This window comes from Choloepus didactylus, chromosome 6, assembly GCF_015220235.1.
Source record: "Choloepus didactylus isolate mChoDid1 chromosome 6, mChoDid1.pri, whole genome shotgun sequence".
NCBI classification, from domain to species: domain Eukaryota; kingdom Metazoa; phylum Chordata; class Mammalia; order Pilosa; family Megalonychidae; genus Choloepus; species Choloepus didactylus.
The window spans coordinates 80,057,878-80,081,864 of record NC_051312.1 but is presented as its reverse complement, the minus strand read 5'-3'; the positions used below and the strand labels follow the sequence as shown (position 1 = coordinate 80,081,864).

Genomic DNA, 23,987 nt, shown 5'->3' with positions numbered 1-23,987 from the left:
GCTGCAAGAGTTCATGAGCTCTCAGGACTCCCCTTGGCTTTTATCTCTAATTCACATAAATATCTCAGCAGGAGAGGCACAGATTGCAACATCTGGAAGAACTGAGAGTGTGAGCGGGTGTGGGGAGAGAATAATAGGAAAAAGAGAGTTGTAACAGGCTGGGGCCTCCAAAGATGGGTTGGAGGCAAGTTTCTCACTAAAAACAGTCTTTCTCATCCATCTTCAAGCTGACATCTGTCCCAACCGAATGGGCCCCTCTGCCCAAATAGATTAAGGCAAAAGTAAGACATCCTGTGGGGCCCTTGGGATAGGTTCCTTTCAGAAGGGATTATGGTCTTTCCCTCAACTTTGAAGGACAGACTACTCTAGAAGGAAATGCAACCCTACTTCCTCAATCTCTAGGACAGAAGCCATATACTTAATTATGAAGTTCTTGGATAAAGGCCCAAGTGTGTATCTGGGGGAATTGCTTCATCAACAGTGGCTAAACCGGCTTGCTCTGTTCGGTCTCTCCCTTGCCCTGAGTAATTGCCCCCTCCACTGTCCCAGGTACTCTAAACATTTCCATCCCATCCCACTATTCAAATGTTTCCCCTAATCTGAGGTCCTGGTACTAGCAGCCTCCACTGCCTGTCACTCAAGAAAGCCCCCTTCCAATAGCCTCTGAGCAGCTATATGATTTGTCAAGCCTCAAGTCCCCTGGCCTCTCAAATGGAGCATCCCTATGGAAAAGGAAGATTTTGGTTTCTGAGGTCTGCACGAGAAGTCACAGCTCCTTCAACCACCTTTATATTGTTCCTAGTGCTGGCCACCCTGAGTTACTCTCTCCTCCTCCACCATCACTCTTGAGTACTTCTCAAGCAGTGGGTAGTCTCACATCCACCCAAATGCCCAAAGGAATTAAAGTTGCCTTATGGAGAATGTGTCCCCGCATTGTTTTCTTTGAGAAATTTGGCCTCTATAGTTCTGCTCTCTGTATCTTTTATTACCTCCTACTTTTCATACACCCCCAATTCTGATATTAGGGGCACTGTGGCATAAAGTGTCTCTGGTTACTCATCCCATCCTTTAGAATCCCTTCCCCAGCACATACCTAGTAGAGAAATCTGTGTGAAGTTTCCACTTCTCTTTCTGGGGAAAGGGGCTAAGAGCTTAGGTGAAAATGACTAAAGGAAGATGTGCCAGGGATCTGTTAATCCTTGATGAGAGATCTACAGATCCTTACCCTCTGACCCCCTGCCCAGTGCCAGGGATCCATTCTCCATCAACCTCTCTGGCTTTGCCTTGCTGTAACCACGGTGTCCATAAGGCCACAGAGGTCAAGGAGATAAGAACAGAGTGGGCTGGGTAAACTTCAGCTACAGAGACCAGGAAACCTGTCCTGGGTCAGCATCTAGGTGGGTGTCACTAGAACTACAGCACCTTATGGAGGCTTTTGAGGAATGAAGGGAAGGAGGGGTAGAAGAACATAAAGAGTATGAGTCATGGTGACTGGTGCTGGGGTCAACTTCTCATATTTTGCCAACAGCAAGTGGCACAAGTTGGAAAAGTAGGAGAAGACTCAGCATCTGAGCAAAGTGGGAAAACAGTCAAGGGAGGTAGCCACAGTATTGTCCACTGCCTTCCTTCCCACAGCCAGCAGACCTCCCAAACTCCAGGTAATAATCACCCAGGTCAGAAACCATGTCACTTCCCAGAGCTGTGTTCGATTTTATTCATATTGCACCATTTTCTCAGCCCTTCAGCAAACACAGAGTTACTGCTTCAGGTCACACCCTATACAAAACGCCCCCTCAGAACCACCTTTCACTAATCTGGTTCTGGCTGAGTATGATAGAGAAAGACAAGACCCTGACTACCACCCTGCTTTAAAAACTCTGTGGCCTGGGTCTCCCTGTCTGTTATGGCCCAGACCCAAACTCATTCATATGGTGTAATAAATCTGTGTAGATCAATATAGAATTTGAAAGAACAGAAACAGACTAGGCATGGTGGTCCCAGGCAGGGAGAGGACAGTTCAATGTGCACCCTGACCAAGTGTCAGCGGTGAGCAGGGTTGGGGCAGATGATGGAGAGGCCTGGGTCATGTCTCTGCCATCTGAGAGCACAGGATGGAGAAAATAGGGTGCCCCTTCATTCCAGGGGGGAGGCCCTTTCAGGGCATACAGTCCCTGAGTGTCCCTGCCCAGCAGAGCCGAAGAAAGTGCCTGAGCCTCTGAGTGACCTTCCAGGTATGTACTGTGTAGACCACAGGACTGAGGGTGGGGGCAGAGGCAGGAACACCACGTAGAGGTTGGCCGGGAGGATGTGGATGTGGCTGGGCACTGCGTGGTGGCCAAACGGTGACCAGGAGGGAGGGCCGGTGTGTAGAAGAGAATGATCATGGCCCCACAGGTGCCAAGGGCCTTGCAGCGGGGACCAAGTGATGGCAGGCGGCAGATAGCATGGTGTATGAGGGCACAGGAAGCACCTATGAGCCCGAGATCCAGGACTGGGCAGAGCAGGATGGTGGCCAGTCCATACCAGATGTTGGGGCGTGTGTTGCCACAGGCTAGCCGAGCCACACTCAGGTGCTCAGAGTAAGTGTGAGGCAGTGCCCACCACCCATAGGAAGGCAGTCTCAGGAGCAGGGTCACAGGGGACACTATGTCACAGGCACCATGGGTCACAATGACTACAGCCACTGCACCCACTACAAGCTGTGTCAGCAATGTCCCATAGTGCAGGAGCTGGCAAATGGCCACACAGTTGTCAACAGCCATGGCCAGCAGCACTGAGGACTCAGCAATGAAGGTCACATGAGCAATAAGGAGCTGGGCTAGGAAGGCCCCAAAGGAGGTCCCCCCAGACACACCCCACAGCACAGCAAGTGCCTTTGGAACTGTGGATGTGGCTAGAACCAAGGCAGCTGCTACCAGCATCCCCAACGGCTGATACATGGGTGCCTGAAGTGTCTTGTCGGCTGCCACCAGCCCCAGAATAAGGGCATTTCCTCCAAAGCTACCATGTACAGTAGGCACAAAGGCACAGAAAGCCAGGCATGCAGGGCCCTCCAGTCCTGGCACCCCCAGGAGGGCAAAGAGCCCAGGCCCAGAGATCAGCATAAGCTGGTTGAGAGCAGTCACTGCAAGATCCAGCTCCATCTCCTGGTTCCACCCGGCTCTGGGACATAAACGGGGCACATGAAGCAACCACCACTTCTTACAGAGATTTTAGATACGTGGGGGTGAGGATCAGGACTTATGATGCTATAGCATTGGCTTAGTACCAGTTTCATCCCAGGCACTGTGCTAGGGATTTGGCACATGTTGGCCCACGGATTCCCAACAGTCTTGTGAGCTTGCTAACATTCCCATATGATGAATGAAGAAACAGTTTCTGAGAGTTTAATAGACTCATTCCAGGTCACATATTGGTAAATGGAATAGCTGAGAAATGAACCAAAACCGATCTTGACAGCAGGCCATGCTCTTCAGACAAACTTCACCACTGGGTGGAAGTTACCCCATCAGCCCAGGCACCTGCAGACTGAAGGGTAGGTTTTCCCTGATTACCTGGCAGACAGTCATCTGTGCTATCTAAGCCTAAACCCTCAAAGTGCATTAGAGTCTTTGTGCTCCCCCCACCTTAGTAGTGATGTGAGTCAGAAAGTAGGAAATGTTGAAAGGCTACTTCCCACTCTGTTCACTGACAGATACTAAGACAATCCTTCCTTTATAGAAGCCACAATATTAGCTCAGACCTGCTCCCCCAAACACTATATTCCTCACAGTCTGAACAGTAATTTATCCCAGCTGCCAAGGACCTCTGACATCAATCTTTCCAGCTCTGCTCCACTAATCCAGTTCTAGGCACCTGGTTCATGTAACATAATTCCTTCTTGCCCAGAGTAGATATCCATCATCTGATGCAGATTTGTGGCTCCTCTGTCCATGTGAAGACTTTATACAGAACTTGTTTCTGGGTTCCACAGAACCCAGAACTTAGCCTGCACAGAAGAGTTAGAAAAGTTCAGATGCCCACTTAGGACATAGCAGAACATCAAGGTCAGGCTGGAGTAGGAGGGACTGGGTCCACACACCATAGTGACACTGCAGCTAGGGGTCAGGTGAATATGGAAGAGGGGGTGTGTGGGTGTGGACTTCACTTACCTAGCTTTAAGTACAGAAAGAACAGCCTGGAGGGAGCAACTAAGGAAGGATGGGTTTCCCATGCCCAACATGAGGACCAGAGTTATGTCTTTGTACTTCATCAAAGATAGTATCTGGTATCCTAACTTGGTCCTAGGGACTTAGGAAAATAGGGCAGGAGTTAAGGAAGGGGTCTCTGGACTGCCCCAGCTCTCTCTGCAGTGCGGTCTGCTTTGCCTTCTCTCACACTCCGACACCCCAAATCCTGCAAGTACACACAGGTAATAAACCAAGTGAACTTGGAACACAGGGAAGTCTTGTTGACTTAGGAACTAGAGCTTCCTCCTAAATGATGAGACTTCATTGAGTCACAGGGTCAGGCCCAGCTCCGCTCATAATGGGGGCCCTTCTGTCTCCTCTGGATCCTGGAAACATCCTGCAAGGGCCCAGCTCACCACAGGGAAGGCCAGCCTTTACCACAGAGGAAGAAAATAGCTCCTTCAGGGCCTGAGAACATCCTTCCCCAAACCACAGGGCACCCACAGCCCATACCCATGCAGGGGCCCTGTAAGAAAATCCTGTATTCAGGGCACAGGCCCTGCAAGCACACTTCCTCTTGGCAAGGTTCCCAGAACATCCTCCTACCCAAGTCCACAGCCCACACTTCCGCTCCTTTCATTTCCTCCCAAAGGCTAAGTGAAGAGGAGGAGGAGGAAGCCAGTGATTCTCCTCTCACCCTCCAGCATCAGTCTCTGCCCTATATCCTATTTTCTGCAGAACCTAGCTTCACTCTTCTCACCTTTCTCTTGCCAGTTCTTCTTGTCTCCCCAGCCCTGTTTCTCTCCTGTCATCCTATCTCTAAGTCACGCACATCTCAGCTTCCAATATAAATCAGAAGCTCATCAAGGGATATGAGAAGGGAGAAGAAAGGTAGGATATCCATTCTCCTTGAGATTCAAGGCACAGGAATGTCTCTGAGCTGTGGCTCCAAGACCTGGTACAGCTCCTTGGTGGTTACACTGCTGCAGAAGTGTCATGCCAGCTTGTGCCCCTTTCTAGCATCAGAAAACTGATGTACAGGAAGGATCATCACCAGGTCACATGAAGGTGGGCTAAGAAAATGATCTCCTGGATCCTAGTCCAGGGCTGTTTCCTCTCACTAATTCTGGACCTTGTTCCCCCATTGGCAGCAGTTTTCTTCTTGGCCAGCAGAGAGGCTGACTCTGACACTCACATAGACTCTAAAGCTCTATTTAACCCTGGGCTCCCACTCCCACCTAAGGGTGTCCTCATTCTGGCTCCATTCACACATGTGCTCCTTTTCACAGGGTGTTGGGGGCACTGTGCACAGAGGCCTGCATGAATCAGTAGCAGAATGAGACTTGTGCCCACCATCTGCTACCTCCTCCTGTAGCCAGAGCTCACCCCAAGGTCAGCACCTCCCTCTCCTTTTTCCACTGATCCTCCTCAAAGTGGCCTTGGTTTCTAGCCAGGTATGCAGAGTGGCTCACATACTGTATTCTATTTAACAAGGCTTGAGGGTCAAGATCGTCCTTCCAAAGTAGAGTAAAACATGCAAGAATATATTAAAGAATATATTAGTGTTTGAAGCACTAAGGGAAAACAGAAGGTGTGGTAAAAAGAGATCAGACAACTGAGACAGCCTGTGTTCTGTTTCCAATTTGTTGTACAATTTGGGGTAAATCAATTAACAGTTAGAACTGTGGTGAAATCCATATGCGTGTTCCCCACCCCAACTGTGTCCCTTATCAGGAGGTAGTGATAGGAGGGAAACATGACATAATGGTAAATTCTTCTTATATCTGTTCATTCCATTTCAACATGGTAGTTAGGCTCCAACATGGGCTCTTAAGACAGATTACCTAGTTCAAATCCTGTTTCTGTCTTTAGCTGTGTGAATTTGGGTAGCTAATATACTTCTCTGTGCCACAATTTTCTTATCTCTAAACAGGGAATAATAATGAATGTGCCTATTTGATGGGAGTACTGCAAGGATTAAATAAAATAACATATGTAAAGCAATTACATAGACTATAACAATGCCTGAAACACGGTAAATGCAAACATGTTAAATGATATTGTTTTCATCATCATTATCACATGTTACTCCTTGAACACCATTTCTCCTGAGTTCCTTTTCCCTGCATACTTAGTTCTCAGTTTCAAAGACTGATCAACAGCCCTAAGATAGGACCTTGTTAGAAATAAATAAATAAATAAATAAATAAATAAATAAATAAATAAATAGAGTTGGGAACTGAACCAAGCATATTTGAAACCATAATGGCCCTGCATTTGGAATAACATTAGCTGAAAGCAGACTGAAAGAGCCCAATTAGATCAAAAAATGAACTTGCTTTGTCAATAGAGCCAAGGCAAGGAAGCTGAGTATAAGACTTTTAAGTAAAGTGGGACCTTTGGTGGCATTTGTCTTTTAATCCCAACTCCTGGCACCAAACTCCACCATGTACAACACTCTGATCCTGGGATGGGGAGATGACACAGGGAATGACGCTGCCTCGGCCTCCTTCTCCAACTTAGCAGCCTTACTGGCCCTTCATGAAAGGATCTCCTTTGTGCCCCCAAGTTTTTCTCTGAAATGAGTCTGAGCAAGTCATTTCCAGCAGGACATAGAGGGTTCCTGGGGCATCTCCTTGAGGACTGGCACTTTTAGAGAGACAGTCAGCATTTGGTACAATGTGGAATAAATCCAGAACGATGCAGGAGACTTTGCAGAAGCCCCCAACCCTATCTATGATTGACTCATCCTGGCTGAGCAGCTCCTGCTGCTGATGGGGCAGGGGTCTCTCACCTCTGCTGTGGAGGTGGAATTAAGGATAAGGAATGGACATCCAGCCTCTAGGCACCCAGTCCTACTCCATTCCCTGCTGCTCCACTTTGTCCATTCTGCACTCAGTGCTCCCAGGACCTAGGAGACTCCAAAGATGCTCCTGTGGTGATCCTGGGGGAGAGACAGTGGTAGTGAAGGTGGGGGGGGGGACGGGGCGGAGGGTTGTGGCTCTCTGGTGAGCCCCTCAGAGAGCAATGGACCCGGAGCCCTTAGGATCCAAGGGATTGAGAACCTACTATCTCAGCTGTGAGCTGTTAACAAGGGTTAGCAGAGGGCTGTGGTCACCTCTGCTGACTTTGCTGGGCTCCAGGCTTAGGTTCTTGGCATGCTCAGGACAGAGGGAGAGAAAGAGACTGAGTAGCCGGGCCTTTGATGGCGCTAGGGTCCCAAAACCACCGGACGGAGACATAGCAAAGCCAGACAGGGCTATGCTTCACTCTACTCAAAGGACAGGGACAGTGGGTACCTCTACATTGACAGGCATCATTCTTTAGCACTGTTTCTACCCCCAAGCCCTGCAAAGAATCACAGCAGCTGGATGGAAACAGTCTAGACTTTTGAATCAGGCAGAACTGGCTTTGAATAAGACTCCATTATGGTGTGCCCTTGAGCCAGTTTCCTAACTTTTCTAACAGTAGCTTTTTCCTCTGTAAAATGAGGATTAATGCATCTTCCCAAAAGGTGCTTATGAAGATCAGAATAAAAGGCTTAGTGTATGTAGCAGGGTGCTTTGTAAGAGAAAAACTCAGGAAAATTAACACATTACACACGTGGTGTGACTAAGAAAGACTCAGTTTGAGAACATACTCTGACCATCTGAGATACATGAAGGCTTTGCAAATTCTTTACTCAGGAGTATGAGTCCTCATATATTTAATCCCATTTTGTAGTCATAATTATGAAGTGCTGAAACTAGAGTCTCTTATTAGCAGAGATGTAATTGATTCAGAAACCAAAGACAATTTTTGTTTTTTAATTTAATAATAGAAATGAGAATTGCATTTTTATATCTGTTTATGTTTTATTCTATTTTTCTTGTATTTTTTTTTAATGTATCAATCCAGAATTTGGGTGAATTAAAAAAAAAAAACAAACTGGTTCTTCATCATAGATTCGTTAAGAAGATCTGATATAGATGACTTTCCGTATGTATATCAACACTTTTCAGGGTTTTGATTCAAAGATTTCCCTCTGCAGACCATGAGCTACTCTGGTTGTTCTGTGGATTCCACTGACCTATCCACTCAGCATTGGGTGTGTCCTCCAAAGTTTACGTGTAGAAATAAAGTAGTAAGAAGCCAATCTGACCACACAGACCCATCATGTTCTTGAACTCAGATCTATGAAAAATAAAGCTGGTATTTTTGTATCCATGTGTCTAACAACTATGCCTATCTCTACATGGATTTGGGAGATGGGATAGAGAGAGATGTGTTATTAATTATCAAAATTCTCAAGCCAACAATAGCACCAAGCTATGAGACAGTTTAGTGGCATCATCTACAAATATTCCAATCAGTTGTTCCATTCTCTAGAGACATTGGCTATAAGCTTCAATATTCTTCACCATCCAACCTCTACCACCACTCTGAACAATATCATCATCAATTTGGATGATTATTCCATCAGCCTAGACTTACACATCTTTGAACACACTACTGACTGTAAGCTCAGGCAATCCCTTCTGCCTGGTAGGTCCCATTCCCCTTATACTTGTGGTTCAAGTTCTTTGTGTTCTTCAAGGCATATGACAGAAATGAACTCTTCCAGGCTTTGTTTGACTCTCAAGGATGGTTAGATATGCTTCCTTTGTGCTTCCTAGGGATTTTACCCCAGTCATTGCAATATGTAAGGTTGAAATTATATGTGTAAGTTATCTGTACATGGTTCTTTCCTCCTGCTAAGCTATTAGCTTCTTGATTATAAACAGCATGTAGACACACTCCATATCTCTACTCCCAGTTTGCATGCAGTTTCTTTCATATAACAACTGGCTTGAGGATGTTATTGCATGGAAATTGTGGCATATTAGTGATTTATAAATATATTTTAATAATCTAGATTCAAAATGGCAGATAGAAGACAGAAGAGCCTCCTTTCTCTTTCAGGCAAACATCGTAAATCTATTCCATTACTTTTTCTTGACAACCACTGACATAGCCTCATTATTCTTCTGAACACAAAAACTACATGCAGTTGTCCATGGCAGATGACCTACAGCATCTATGCACTATCTAGTCTAGGTACAAGGTGCAAGTGCCTGGACTAAGGTGATACAAATGGGATGGGGAGTGAACAGAGTTGAAAATCCAAGAGGCAACAGGAAGTAGAATCACAAGAAATAAAACATGGTTAGATGTGGAAAATCAAGGAGGAGAGTATTAGGTATGCATTAATCATTATTACTAATTGTGGTATATTACACTAAATTCTGGGGACAAGAAGATAAAACAATTCACAATTCCTCTATTTATACAGTCTTACTATCTAGTATATGATATGGAGAATATTCATAATGGGGTGAGGGATAGGAGAAGTCAGTTTATGTGTGAGAAAGTTAACTGCTGATCTTTGTATAATTATTCTTTTTGAATCAAAACCAGAACATGTAACTTCATTCACAGTCAGGACTGGACAGAATATTGTAACCACCATTGCCAGAAGGAGCCACTGGCAGCTAAGGGAGTGAATCTGATCTTGGGGGAAGAGCAAAACTGGGCCCTGCCTGTTTCTCCTCCCAAGGTGTCCCTGACAAGATCAGAAAAGAGGAAGGAGGATTTTAAATGACAATGATAAGTTCATGAGGTGATCATGAGTCACCCATTCAGAGATGAGTAATGAGTAAAATAATAATATAGTAAAATTAGTAAAATAGTAAAATAAGTAAAATAACAACATAGCTAATATATTTTTTTTTAGTGAAGGGCGAATTTTAATTTTTTTCTTCCACTTTAAATAAGTTACTTTATGCAAGATAATGTATGTATTGTGTGATGAAAATTGGAAAGGGATTAGGTTTTGTTTACAAGCTGCATTTTTTTTTCATTCATGTCTTTATTGTATTACTCATTTACCCATTCACTGGATAAAGGGGGTCTCAGTCACAAAATTTTTACAATCACAGGGACATAAGAAAATAACACCTAATGTTTGAATAATATTTTCCAGTCTGCAAATCACATTCATCTGCATTTTTCTTTTAATCTTTGTGTTGACCAGAGATAGGAGTGCACACATTGGAGTTCATGAGGAAGATAACATAGAAAAACTAAGGGCTGGAGTTACCAGCAAAGACACCACAGTTGAAGCCATAGAAATAAAGGAACTCTTCTGGGGGAAGGAGAGTAGAAAAATCATGACAGACAGTTGGGTCAGCAGGTGGGGGAGGACAAGGACAATGTCCAGGAGACCGTCCTCTCCTTTGTTGTTTTTATTCGGCCAATTGGCTTCCAGGGAACCCTTCATGCATGTCTGGGAGTAATATGGGTTTCAGTTCCTAGTAGGATGAAAGGAGGATGTACTTTAAAATTATCTCTGCTCAGACACAGTAATTTGTTCTTCCTTCAGCAATCTTTTAAATCATCAGCTCTTGGTCAATCCATGTTCTCAGAAAGGTGGAAAAAACCAAAGAAAAGAAAAGAAGAGGTCATCCCTTATGGTATCTGTTTGTGTTTTTACCAAGTGGTACAGAAACAGAAAGTAGAATTGTGGTTAAGTTGGATGTGACTTAATTAAAGACAACTACAGTTCACAACAGAAAAAAAAAAAAAAAAGACAAAAACAAAAACCACTGTCTCTGTATTCCTAGATGATATTTTTCCTTCTTCTAGAATCGGTTTTTGCAAGAATGAGGACATATTCAATTGGAATAGCACTGGGTTGGGAGTTTGCAGATTATGTTCCAACTCCACATTTGTAACTTTCAAGCTGAGGTCTTGGACAAATCATTTTCACAGTCTGGGATTCAGTTTCCTAATCCCAAAAGGAGGTTTGGATAAGACGAGATTCAAAGGATCTGACATTCCTCCACTACCTCCCTTACTTTCCTTATATCACTTTACTCACTTTGCTCTAATCACACTGCACTATTTTCTGTCCTCAATTCATGTCCAACTGATTCAAGCCCCATGATATTTGCATTTTCTGGCCCTTGTGCCATTATCTTCCTTGCCAGTTGTGACCCACCATATCATTCAGCTTTATTTATTCAACACTTGTACCACTATTTTAAGGTAATTATTTTGTTTTCTCTTTTCTTATTGGCCACTATCCCTAGAACAAAAACTCCTGGAAAGCAATCTGATTTGATGAATGTTTAAAAGGATATTCGGAATATAGCAGGTACTAAATAAAAACTTTCCAAGTACATGGATGACTTTCAAAAATGTCTTTATTGTCAGAACATTATTTTTCAAAAAAATCTTCTTTGGATACTTGATACATAAACTACATATTGATCTGTGTGTTGTAGAGAAAACATCAAGGAACACACACACTGTGAGATACACCTCAAGCAACTTCTGAAAGCCAGACTCCTTAGCTTAGGGCTAAAACCCAACTGGACTAGATTAATTAAAAAAAAAATCATAATATTTTTAAATTGTACTTCTAGGATCCTTCTTTATTCACAATGTATTATATTTTCTCAATTTTAATGCTCATGAAATTTGGATTCATCTTACAGTGGTTGGGTTACTTTATTGCAGTGTTCCCCTCCTCAACCTCCACCTCCACTGCCGAAATGTGTCTAGTAATGGATTTTCTCTTACAATCAAATAAATATAGTCTGTAGACAAGAGTTCCCCTTGACCCCAATCAATGGATTTAAACATTTTACTTTAGTATCCAACGGAACTAGCCTGAGGCCACACTTATGAGCTGTGGGAAGCCCAGCTCTTTTCCCAGATCTCCAAATACTTCCAGGGGTTATGATTTCCTGGACACTAACTCTGCAGTTTACCTCCCTAATGTGACCTGGAGCCCAGTAGCTGTTCAAACTGGTACAAATCAGTAACTACAGGTCATTCTTATTTTAAATAGCATTTGATATTTTTGGTACATTTAAAAACACTATGAACTTATCCTACTCTTTCTGTTGCCCAGTGGGCCATCAACCTAGATACTTCAAAGAAAACAGAAATATGACCTTATCCCTGATCTGCTTGGTCTTTACTCCGTAGACAATGGGGTTGAGCGCAGGTGGGATAACAACATAAAAGTTAGCGAACATAATATGGAAACTGTGGGAGACATTATGCCCAAACCGATGGGCAAGGACGGAAAAAAAGGCTGGGATATAGAACATGAGGATGACACAGACATGAGAGCCACAGGTGCCAAGGGCTTTCTGGCGGGCCTCTCGAGAGGGGAGATGAAAGACAGCACAAAGGATGAAGATATAGGAAATGGCAATGAGAATGACATCTGAGATGACTATCAAAAAGGGAACAAAAAATCCATACCAGATGTTGATGGAGATATCAGCACAGGCCAGTCTGGCAACACCTATGTGCTCACAGTATGTGTGGGGGATGATGTGTGTCCTGCAGAAAGGCAGACGTGTCAGCAGGAATACAACCGGCAGGATGATGCAGAAGCTTCGGAAGGAGATGGCCACAATGATCTTGATGATGGTCTTGGGAGTCAAGATGGTTGTATATCTCAAGGGAGAACAGATTGCCACAAAGCGATCAAAAGCCATGGACATCAGGATGGCTGAATCCAGAAAAGAAGAGTAATGGATGAAGAATATTTGTGTAAGGCACCCTGCAATGGGAATTTCTTGATCCCCAAGCCAAAAGATGCTCAGTGTTTTTGGCACACTGGCTGTGGACAAGATGAGATCAGTCATGGCCAGCATGGAGAGAAGGAAGAACATGGGTTCATGCAGGCTGCGCTCCACTGCAATGAGGTAGAGAAGGATGCAGTTTCCCACAAGAGCCACAATGTAGATGGCACAGAAGGGAATCCCAATCCACACATGGAACTGCTCCAGGCCTGGGATCCCCACCAGAAGGAAAGGACCTGAGTTGTAACTGCTCAGGTTGAAAATGATCATTGCAAACTGGGAAGGCAGAAGTTGCAGGCCCTGAGGACAAAGAGTGATAAAAGGTAGTTAGGGTCATGGGATGACAGACTCAATTCCAACTACTCATCATTATTGACACCTAAAAAAAGGTTACTACATAATTAGTTAAAGCAGGATACATCTGAGAGTGAAAGAAGTTTGAGATGAATAATGACAGCAGGCAACATATGTAAACCAGGATTGGCCGAACACATCACAATGAATGGTCATTCTACCTCAAGGGAATCTCTTCTCTCTTCTGACCAACACCCTGGTCTTCATCGAAGCTTGAGAAAGCCTTCCATACTGCCTAAAATCGCCCTTTTCATTATGCACTCTACCCTGACACAAGTTAACTGATTACAGGAAACACTTTTGCATGGGTTGATTGATTATAATTTATATGCCTTTATGATCATCATTCTTTAAGATTGGCTTGCTCTGTTACAGTGGAAAATGCATCTCTGACTCATGGTAACTACTCTTTCCTTTCAAGACTGCTAGATGACTGTGGTTTTAGGGTTGTGAGCTCAACGCTCCTTTATTAACACCCAAAATTGAATTCCTTTCAACAAACCCTTACTAAATTCCTGTACTATTTTTGGTACCACTTGTAACTCAAACAAATTAGAAAATTCCTCGATAGCTTAGTATAATATGTCCTTATACTTCCAAAGAGACAATTTCTAGCACCTTACGTTAGAGGTTTGTAATATCCTAACACCTTTCATTTATTACCATTATTGGTCAAGATTTCAGTCCAATAGAAGTTTGTTTTTTTATGAACAAATATTGTCCTAGAAAGCCATTGTATCCCAAGGAACATAATCTCTCATATACCTACAAATTTAATGATTACAGTTTTGACACACCCTGTTTCAGGCATACATTCTCTAGTACATTTTATGTATATGTATTTTACCAACAGAAAATCTTATACAAAATTAAACTCACCATACTCCTTTTTATGCACACATGCACAAACACACATACACACACAGCACGCATAGTAGACAGAGAACACAAGGAGGATATAAAAGATTTCATGACTGGATTGCGGAGGTGTCAAGTAATTTGTATATTCCCAAAATCTTCACCCAGTGATTTTCCCCTTCAAATACCTTCTCTATTTTCTTGTAATCCCTTACTGTGAATACACAGGAAGCTATTTTTACTTTACATATAGCCATACAGTAAGGACAGGAAGTCTAGTATCAGTTCTGAGTAAGAGGTGTGATACCTATATCCATCAGATTCTTAACAAGGCCAGCAATCATGTTCAAACTCCCCTCTAATCCCCTTTTACTTCTTTCTCAGGTAAGAAGCCACCTCATAATACCTTCCATCTTCAAGACAAAGCTGAGTTTTTCCTCTTTCCTCCATGTGGCATATGAGAAACGGGATTTTACTTTTTTCTCTTGGACTCTTCCCTTATCTATAAGTAAAGACATGTTTTGTCTTGTAACAGAAACCCTTCTCTAGAGTCTCTTCATGGTTCACATGTTTTAGGTTCTGGGGACACAGTCCACAGTTCAGATAGCTTTTTCTAGAGCACCCCAACATCTTCGAAATATCTGTGTTCTCCAGCTCAGGCATCATCACCACAATTCTCTTCTCCAGTGAGGAGCCCTGTCTTAGAGACCTGCTGAGGCTGTTCAACCTTCATCTGAAAACCCCTCTCCCATGCTAGTCACAATCTCAACAATATACGATGTCAGCTTCCTTAAAAAATATGATTTCAGTAACAGCTTCCCGGCTTATCTGAGGTGTCCTTTATTCATATATACAGTGGAAGGGTTAGTTCTTCTCTGGGATTTATATTTCCATGCACTTAAACATAACAGATGTTCACATATCACCAAAAGTATTGACAGACAAACTTTGGTGTGCACGCAGAAAGTTTATTCCCAGCTCTGTCCTTCTGTAATCAACAAATCCACAACATGAGACAAACCATAAGATAATCAGTCTGGTCTATTCAATAAGTTATTAAAAAAGAGGAGGGGGCAGGAAAGGAAATGCCTTTCTAGATTAAAATAAACCTAAGAGGACACAAAACCAAATGTAATGTGGGCCTTGATTGGATTTTGTTTACAAAACAACAAGTATAGAAGATAATTAATAAATAACTGGGAAGATTTAAATGTGAATTTAGCAATAGAAGATATGAAGCAATTAGTGTTGATTTTATTGGATGCGATGAAGTATTATGGCAGATGTACACGTATAAACACATTCAGATACACATACAGGTGCCAATGGAGTGCAAGAATAATTATTGGTAGAGAGGGCCTCCTTTGGAGACAGAAATATAGGTAGTTTAATTCTAGCTCCATGATATACTGGCTGTGAAAACATGGGCAAAATACTTGACCTATCTGATCCTAATGTTCTTTGTTGATGAAAAGGGCATTTTACCCCTGGTTCTTATAAGTTGTTATTAGGACAAAATAAGACACACCAAAAATTAATCCTAAGTTCAGTGCCTGGCACAAAGCAAGATGGAATAAGTACTACTGCTTGTTATTAGATTACATTTTATATCATTACTATATTCATTAGCAGTCACGCCACATAGTGAAGAAGAGAACATACAGGCAGTAATGGGTGAAGGAAAACTAATGAAAGCAGCCCTGGGCATATACACATATACACCCATTTATGCCAGTGCTGAGGTTAGGGTTATGTGCCTTGTCACATGCCAGTCAAAGATGTTAACTGTAAACACAAGCCATGGTCATTCTTGACCCAGTGGTATAACTGCCAATCTCTTCTATTCTTTTGGTGTCCATTCAAGGGAACATATACCCAAGTACTGGAGACCATGACTTCATCGCGTAAATGGGAGTTGCTCAAGAAAGGAAGTTATAGTGTCCAGGCCAAGGCCACTAGAAAATGAGGTGCTGATCTTCCCATTCAGTCCCTATTTCTCTCCAAATCTTAGCCCTAATGAAACTCCTTTAAGCAGACAGTACTCACCTATTCATGGGAATATGTCCGAAGGGAAAGAAGGCAGATTGTGTTGATTAAGAAACAGCACATGTGTAAAAGGGGAAGACACACCAACCAAACAAATGAGTGTAGGGGAAAGGGGGGACTGATATACTGATTTTTTGTCCCCATTTATATTTTCAGGTCTTTGGTCAAGTAGATGAAGAGGTGGGTAGTTAGGGCCATGAGGGACCCTGAGAACCTCTCTTCTCACCCTCAAGGGAAAAAGACTAAGCAGTTTATATTAACCCTTCCCATGCCTGTGCATTAAGTGGTTCATTTATACGTGTTCTGATGTACCTGGTAGTGTATGTACAAATATCTTTCTAGCCATATGTGAACACCTATTGGAACAATTAGGCAAAACTCATATCTTCACTTACTAGATAAGTGACTTTGGGCAAGTTACCTAATGTCTAGAAAAAGGTGATAATATTTGTATCTGCTTCTCAAGATTATCTTAAGAATTGACAAATTCAGTGGGATGGTGCTTGTAAAAATCATGATCTTAGTGTAGTTCATGTTTTCCATGTGTAATCCATTTCCACATAAATCATAACAACCCAGAGTGCCTACTAAAACAAAGATGACATGGTCATCTCCAAAGCATTATAATACTCTTTCAGAGTGAGGCCTCAGAATCTACATTTACAATCTCCACTCTGGATGATTGTGCCCCAAAACACATGGGGAAAACATTTGCAAAACCAAAGGGAGAAACAAACACCTCTAACCTCATAATTTGTTCTTCAATACACCAGTTTCACAATGGATAGAAAATGGATAGAATATCAGGATATAAGAAAATTCCTTCCTGGTTTCTCACTGTTCCTAGAATATTAAACCAACTCTATGAAATGATCTGGATTCTTCAGCCTTCTGGAAGCTCACCTTTTGCTGTTCCCTCTACATAAACTCACCCTGCAACAGCACTGTCCTCCAGTTCCTTTAGTGCATGGATCCTTCTTTAAAAATGCTGTTTCTTTACCTACAACATGGCCTCCCCACTCCCTTGAATGACTCATCTCCTAGAGAAAAAGTCATTTCTTTCAGGAATGCATGCCTAATTTAAAGCTGTTTTCCTCTGATGGGCTCTCCCCAAGAGCAACTTGTTTGTTTTGTTTGTTTATTTCATTTGCCTTTATGTCTGTCATAAACATAATGCAGTCTGCAGTTACATGTTCATTTACATCTGTTCATGACTCCACCTGCCTTCTTCCCAACCTCCCTCCCTCACTAGAATAAAGACTCCATGAGAAAAAGGGCCATGTCTGTGCAAGAGAGTTGTTAACTGAGAGTACTTAACTCAGTGTTAGAGATGTAGAAAATGTTTGTGGAGTAGTTGGTGACCAGTACTGAGTAATGAATGAACAAAGATTGCCTGAAGTTCACCCAGTACTCTGAACATTTGGGGGAAAGCAGAGCTGAAGAGATTAGCATCATATTGGCTTCCTCAACAGGATGTATAGTTTTTATTGAGTGGAAATTTAGGGGGTTCCCCTGCTTTAAGCTGAGGATTTAGGGAATGAAGTATCCCATGAAAGTGTATACTCTGTAAAAACGTGGTAATTACATCATTCAGGGTCATTTTTCTAAGCACTCTCTTAAATTATCTCTTTCTGTTCTTTGTATCAGGAATATTTTTCCTTCTCTGAACAACTGACTGGATTCTAATTTTTAGGCATCATGAACTGTGTAAATGATGTTGTTTACCTCTTCAAATAGACTGTGACACAGGTCAGAACTGAATCCCTGGCCCATGTGTAATAAGAGAATAGGGATTCATGGCAGTGGAAGGCACATTAGCCTATTTCTTGTCTTAATTTAAAAACATGTCATGAGTGATGTCATCAACATGGTAATGTAAATAGCTACTGAAAACTCTTCTCCAGAGATTCAAAGAATAAAAGGACATATCTTAATTGTTTGAAACTCTGGAAGAAGATATACTGGAGACAGGCCCTACAGATGCTGAACTGAAGAAAGAGAAGAAATACCAGGTGGGAATCTTCTGTCCCAGACCAGCCCATCCTCTCCCCTCCTCCTCTCAGAATCAGCAAACAGGAACCCTCCCACCACAGATAGATTTTAAAATCTCTAACACCAGTGAGAAATATCCCCACTGTTTTGAGACACAGGGGACAGAGGAGAATATTTCAAGTCCCAGATCAGTGAGGGACAAAGAGACTGAGCAAATGTGGACAGAGATGGCATTTCAAGCCTTGTATCTGAAAGCCCCTCCCCTACCTTTAGGGAAGCAGCAGCTGGAAGGTGTTTACTTGCCTAGGGGATGGCTGGAGTACTGGGCCACATGGGGAAATACTCAGCCAAAGGTGTAACCCCACATGGAGCCAGATTGTGGATGGCAAAATGAGGGCATAGGAATCCTGTGATTCCAACTCACCTGTCTACACCCCATGCTTGGAGGGAAAGCATCCTCTGAGGAATAGTAAGCTACTAAACACCACTATCTCCTGGACAGTCTGGAAAGCACGGGAAAGAGAGCACCACTGGAAGTCAGCAGATCTATATTACCACACACAGTGACCTTGCTGTGATGCCCAATGCCTACCCCCCATCCCCACTGCAGGCCACGGTGGTTGCCTGATGTTGGGGAAGAGTGGGGGACAGAGCCAATCTGACAACTGGTCAGTGAGAGAAACAAAGACATAAAGAGATCAAAGAAAACCAACAAGAAAACCCAAGGCAAAAGAGAGAAAACAACCTCCAGAATAAACTAATCAAGAAAATCAGATACCCAGACAGCAAAAATCATGAGCCATACCAGGAAACATGAAGATATGGCCCAAAGGAACAAACTAACATGTCAAATTCGAGATTCAAAAGGGGAAACAACTAATTAAAGATGTTGAAACAAATATTCTAAATCAAATCAGTGAGATGAAAGAAAATGTGACAAAAGAGATGAAGTATATAAACAAGCCATTGGGTGAGCAAAAGGAAGAATTTGTAAGCTTGAAAAAACAAATGGCAGAACTTATTGGGAATGAAAGACACAATAAAAGAGATGAAAAAAACAATGGAGATATACGACAGCAGACTTGGAGAGGCAGAAGAAAAGATTTCTGAACTAGAGAACAGAGCATCTGAAATCCTACACACGAAAGAACAGGTAGGGAAAACAATGGAAAAATATAAGCAGGGCCTCAGGGAACTCAAGGACAACTAGAAGTACAGGAATATACATGTTATGGGTGTCCCAGAAGGAGAACAGAAAGGAAAACAGGAAGAAAAAATAATAGAGGAAATAGTCAATGAGAATTCCCCAACTCTTATGAAAGAAATAAAAGTACAGGTCCCAGAAGCACAGTGTACCCCAAACAGAATTGATTCAAATAGACTTATGCCAAGACACTTACTAAACAGATTGTCAAATGTCAAAGACAAAGAGAATTCTGAAAGCAGAAAGATAAAAGCAATCCATCACATACAAGGGAAGATCAGTGAGACTAAGTGCAGATTTGTCAGTAGAAACCATGGAGGTGAGGAGGCAGCGGTATGATACATTCAAGATACTGAAAGAGAAAAACTGCCAAATGAGAATCATATATCTAGCAAAACTGTCCTTCAAACATGAGGAAGAGTTTAAAATATTTACAAACAGACACTGAGAGAGTTCCTGAACAGGAGACCTCCTCTACAAGAAATAGTAAGGGAGTGCTGCAGACAGAAAGGAAAAGACAGGAGAGAGTCGTTTGGAGAAGAATGAAGAAATGAAGACACCAGGAGATAGAAAGAGATAAAGATCAGGCATTTGATGCTGAAGGAGTACAGAATGTTCAACAGGATTTATTGTTATTCCAGTTTGCTAATGCTGTCATTTTGCAAAACACCAGAAATGGATTGGCTCTCATATAGGGGTTTATTTGGTTACAAAGTTACAGTCTTAAGGCCATAAAGTGTCCAAGGCAAAGCATCAACAACAGGATTCTTTCTCTGAAGGATGGCCGATGGTGTCCGAAAACCTCTGTTAGCTGGCAAGGCATGTGACTGGCATCTGATGGCTTCCAGGTTGCATTTCAAAATGGGTTCTCCAAAATGTCAGTGTCAACTTCCAATGGCCGTCTTCAAAATTGTGTCCCTCAGCTGCAGCTCACAAGCTCCTTCTGTCTGAGCTCTTATATAGTGTTCTAGTAAACAACCAAGGCCCAGGCTGAATGAGTGGGGCCACACCTCCATGGTTATCTAATGAGAGTTATCACCTACAGTTGGGTTGGTCACATCACCATGAAACAACCTAATCCAAAGTTTCCAACTTAATCAACACTAATACATCTGCCCACACAAGATTGCATCAAAGAACATGGAGTTTGGGAGAACATAATACATTCAAACTGGCATGTTCCACCCTCAGGAAGCCAAAATGACAAGATCTTTCCATATACAAAATACATTTATCCCATCACGACATCACAGAAACTTAAATCATTTCAGCAACAATAGCAAAGTACAAGATCCCATCAAAAGCAGTTACATGTGTGGTCTTGTCCTAAAGCAAAATTCCCCTCTGGCTATAGACCCGTGAAACTTACAACAAGTTTTCTGCTTCCAATATACAAAGGTGGGACAGTCATAGGATAAACATTACCATTGCCATAAGGATAAATTAAATTAGGGTTTAAGGGACCAAAACAGTTCTTAAAACCCGCTGGGCAAACTTCACTGGATTCCAAAGTCTGAAAATGACATTTTATCCTTGGGACTTGAGAGTATAAGAGTCCAACACTTTCCAAAGTCTTATGCAGCAGCCCTTTTCTCTCCAAATGCTGGGGTGAGTACTCCAACATATCCACATATTGGGGAGACCACCTTTTTCTTGGTCCCATCCTTCTCAAGCATTGGTGTGCCACCTGGACTCTGCCTCTCCAGGACAAATGCTCTCCCCTCTACGAACAATGGGGTGGCGGCAAGGCTCTCCTCGATCCCCAGGGGATGTGATCCACCTTCTCTGGGGCCTGAGATGACAGCACTCTTCCTGAACATTGAGCGGAAAGCCCGCGCTCTGCCTCTGGGGAAATCTCATCCTTTCCACGTGTGTGGCTGCTCTGCACTTCTGGACTGACACCTCTTGACAACAGAACTCAATCTCCATGGCTCTGTCTTTGAGGAACTTTTTCCTTGCATTTGTTCCTTCTTCATCTACTCTAGTCCAGACCAGCAGTGGTTCCATTCATATAGATTTTGCAAAAATCTCATTGATTTGGCATGAAGCACACAGGGGTCAAAACCGTCAGACAATAAGAGTTCCACAAACCCTTTCTGGATAACTCCATCTCCAGTCCTGGCTTACTGAGATGGCAGTCGGGTTCCATGTTTGGTTAAATCCTCACATGGGGCTGTAGCTTCTGGGGTCTCACTTTTTGGAAACCCAGAATTTTGCAAACTATCAGTTTCTGGTTTCTTAGTACCCAAGCATTCATTTCTCAGCTTATCTCTGTCCTGTTGCATTTTACTGTAAGCTGCAAGGAGAAGCCAGGGTACTTCTTCCACACATATTCTGGAGATTTTCTCGGCTAAGTATTCCAGCTCATTGCTTTCAGATTCTGCCTTCCATCCAACACCAGGACACAATTTTGCCAAATTCTCTGCCACTTTAAAACAAGGGTCTCCTTTCTTCCGGTTGGCAATGACACATTCATCATTTCTGTTCAAGTCCTCATCAGAAGGATCTTTAGAGTCCATAATTCCACAAACAGTCCCTTCAAAGCAATTTAGGCTTTTTCTATCAAGCTCCTCACAATTCTTCCAGAATCTTCCCTTTCTCCATTTAAAAAGCTGTTCCAACATGTTTGGTATTTGCAAACTGAGCAGCACCCCACTACTCTGGTATAGGTGTATTCCTTCAGATACTTGACTTGTCAAGGCCAGCAATCATGTTGAAACTTCCCCCAACTCCTTTTTTACTACTTCCTTATGTAAGAAGCCAGCTCACAATACCTTCCATCTCTGAGACCAAGGCTGAGTTTTTCCTCTTTCCTCCATATAGTACATGAGAAACAGAAAATTACTTTTTCCACTTAGACTCTTCCCTTATCTATAAGTAAAAGCACTTTTTCTTTTTGTAACAGAAGCCCTCCTCTAGAGTGTCTTCATAGATTACATGTTCAAGGTTCTGGGGACACAGACCACAGTTCAGACGGCTTGTTGTAGACCAGCCTCCACATCTGCTAAATGTTTATGTTCTCCCGCTCAGACACCATCACCACAATTCTCTTCTCCAGTGAGAAGCCCAGCATTAGAGGCCTGCTTAGGCTATTCAGCCTTCATTTGAAACCTGTCCCCCATGGTAAGTCACACACTCAACAATATACAGCATCAGCTTCCTTAAAAATATGTTTTAAGTCACAGCTTCCCAGCTTGTCTGAGGTCATCCTTTTTTATACATACAGTGGAGGGGTATGTTCATCTCTGGGATTTATATTTCCTGCACTAAAACACAACACATGTTTATGCAACACCCCAAACCATTCACGAACACACACTTTGGCATGCATGTAGGAAGTTTACTCCCAGCTCGTCCTTCTACAATCAACAATCCACAACATGAGACAAAATACAAGACACTCAATCTGGTCTTTTCAATAAGTCATTAAAAAAAATGAGGAATCAGGAAAGGAAATACCTTTCTATAGGAAAATAAATCTAAGAGAACTCAAAATCAAATGCAATGTGGGCCTTGATTGGATTTTGTTTACAAAAAACAGGTATAGAAAATCATTAATAAATAACTGGGAGATTTAAATATGAACTTAGCAATAAAAATATGAAGAAATTAGTGTTGATTTCATTGGATGCGATGAAGTATTAGGGCAGTTGTACAAATATACACACATTCAGATACACACACAGGAGTCCATGGAGTGCAAGAATAATTTATTAATGCAGAGGGCCTCCTTTGGAGCCAGAAATATAGGAACTTTAATTCTAGCTCCACGATGTACTGGCTGTGAAAACTTGGGGAAGATACTTGACCTATCTGACCCTCAGGTACTTCACTGATGAAAATGGAATATTTCCCCTGGTTCTTACAGCTGTTCTTAAGATAAAATAAGACAGGCCCAAAATTACTCCTTAGTGCAGTGTCTGGCACACAGAAGATAGAATAAGTGCTACTGTTTGTTAGTAAATTATATTTTATATCATAACTATATTCATTAGCAGTCAGAACACATGGTGAAAAAGAGAACATACAGGCAGTTTTAGATGAATGAAAACTAACAAAAGCACCCCTGGGCCTATATACACACACACCCATTTATTCTGAGGTTAGGGTTATGTGCCTTGTCACATGCCAGTCAAAGATATTAACTGTAAGCACAAGCCATGGGCATTCTTGACCCCGTGGTATAACTGCCAATCGCTTCTATTCTTTTGGTGTCCATTCAAGGGAGCATATACACGAGTACTGGAGACCATGACTTCATCGTATACATGGGAGTTGCTCAAGAAAGGAACTTATAGTGCCAAGCCCAAGGCCAATAAACAATGGATACTGATCTCATTCACTCCCTATTTCTCTCCAAATACTCTTCCTAATGAAACCTCTTTAAGCAGCCAGTACTCACCTACACTTGATGACAGGTCCAAAAGAAAAGGAAGATTGGGCTGATAGAAACACAGCACATCGGTAAAAGGGGAAGATACACCAACAAAAGAAATGAATGGAGGGGAAAGTAAGGGACTGATAGGTTGATTCTGTGTCCCCATTTATATTTTAAGGACTTTGCTCAAGGTGAGGAAGAGGTGGGTCGTTAGGGTCCTGAGGGGTCCCTGAGGGCCTCTCTTCTCACCCTCAAGGGAAGAAGATGAAGCAGTTCCTATTAACCTTCCCATAGCTGTGCACTAACTGATAATATTTACATCCTGTGAGTGTTCTTCCAAATCTCTGTGTAGCCATATACACATA

The 23,987-nt window shown here is 42.5% G+C and overlaps 1 protein-coding gene and 1 pseudogene across 1 annotated transcript; both read right to left on the bottom strand.

The window, feature by feature from the left end:
* Positions 1 to 2,574: 2,574 nt before the first annotated feature.
* LOC119536333 lies at positions 2,575 to 3,143 on the bottom strand (annotated as a pseudogene).
* An 8,969-nt stretch (positions 3,144 to 12,112) lies between these two features.
* On the bottom strand, positions 12,113 to 13,072 carry LOC119537060 (olfactory receptor 52H1-like). The gene has a single exon (XM_037839675.1). The coding sequence runs from the start codon at positions 13,058 to 13,060 to the stop codon at positions 12,113 to 12,115; it is 948 nt and encodes a 315-aa protein (XP_037695603.1). The 5' UTR covers positions 13,061 to 13,072.
* Between the last annotated feature and the right edge of the window lie 10,915 nt (positions 13,073 to 23,987).

Excerpts from the sequence above, each read along its gene's own strand:
- LOC119537060 (XM_037839675.1), bottom strand. The coding sequence starts at position 13,060 with ATGATCATTTTCAACCTGAGCAGTTACAACTCAGGTCCTTTCCTTCTG.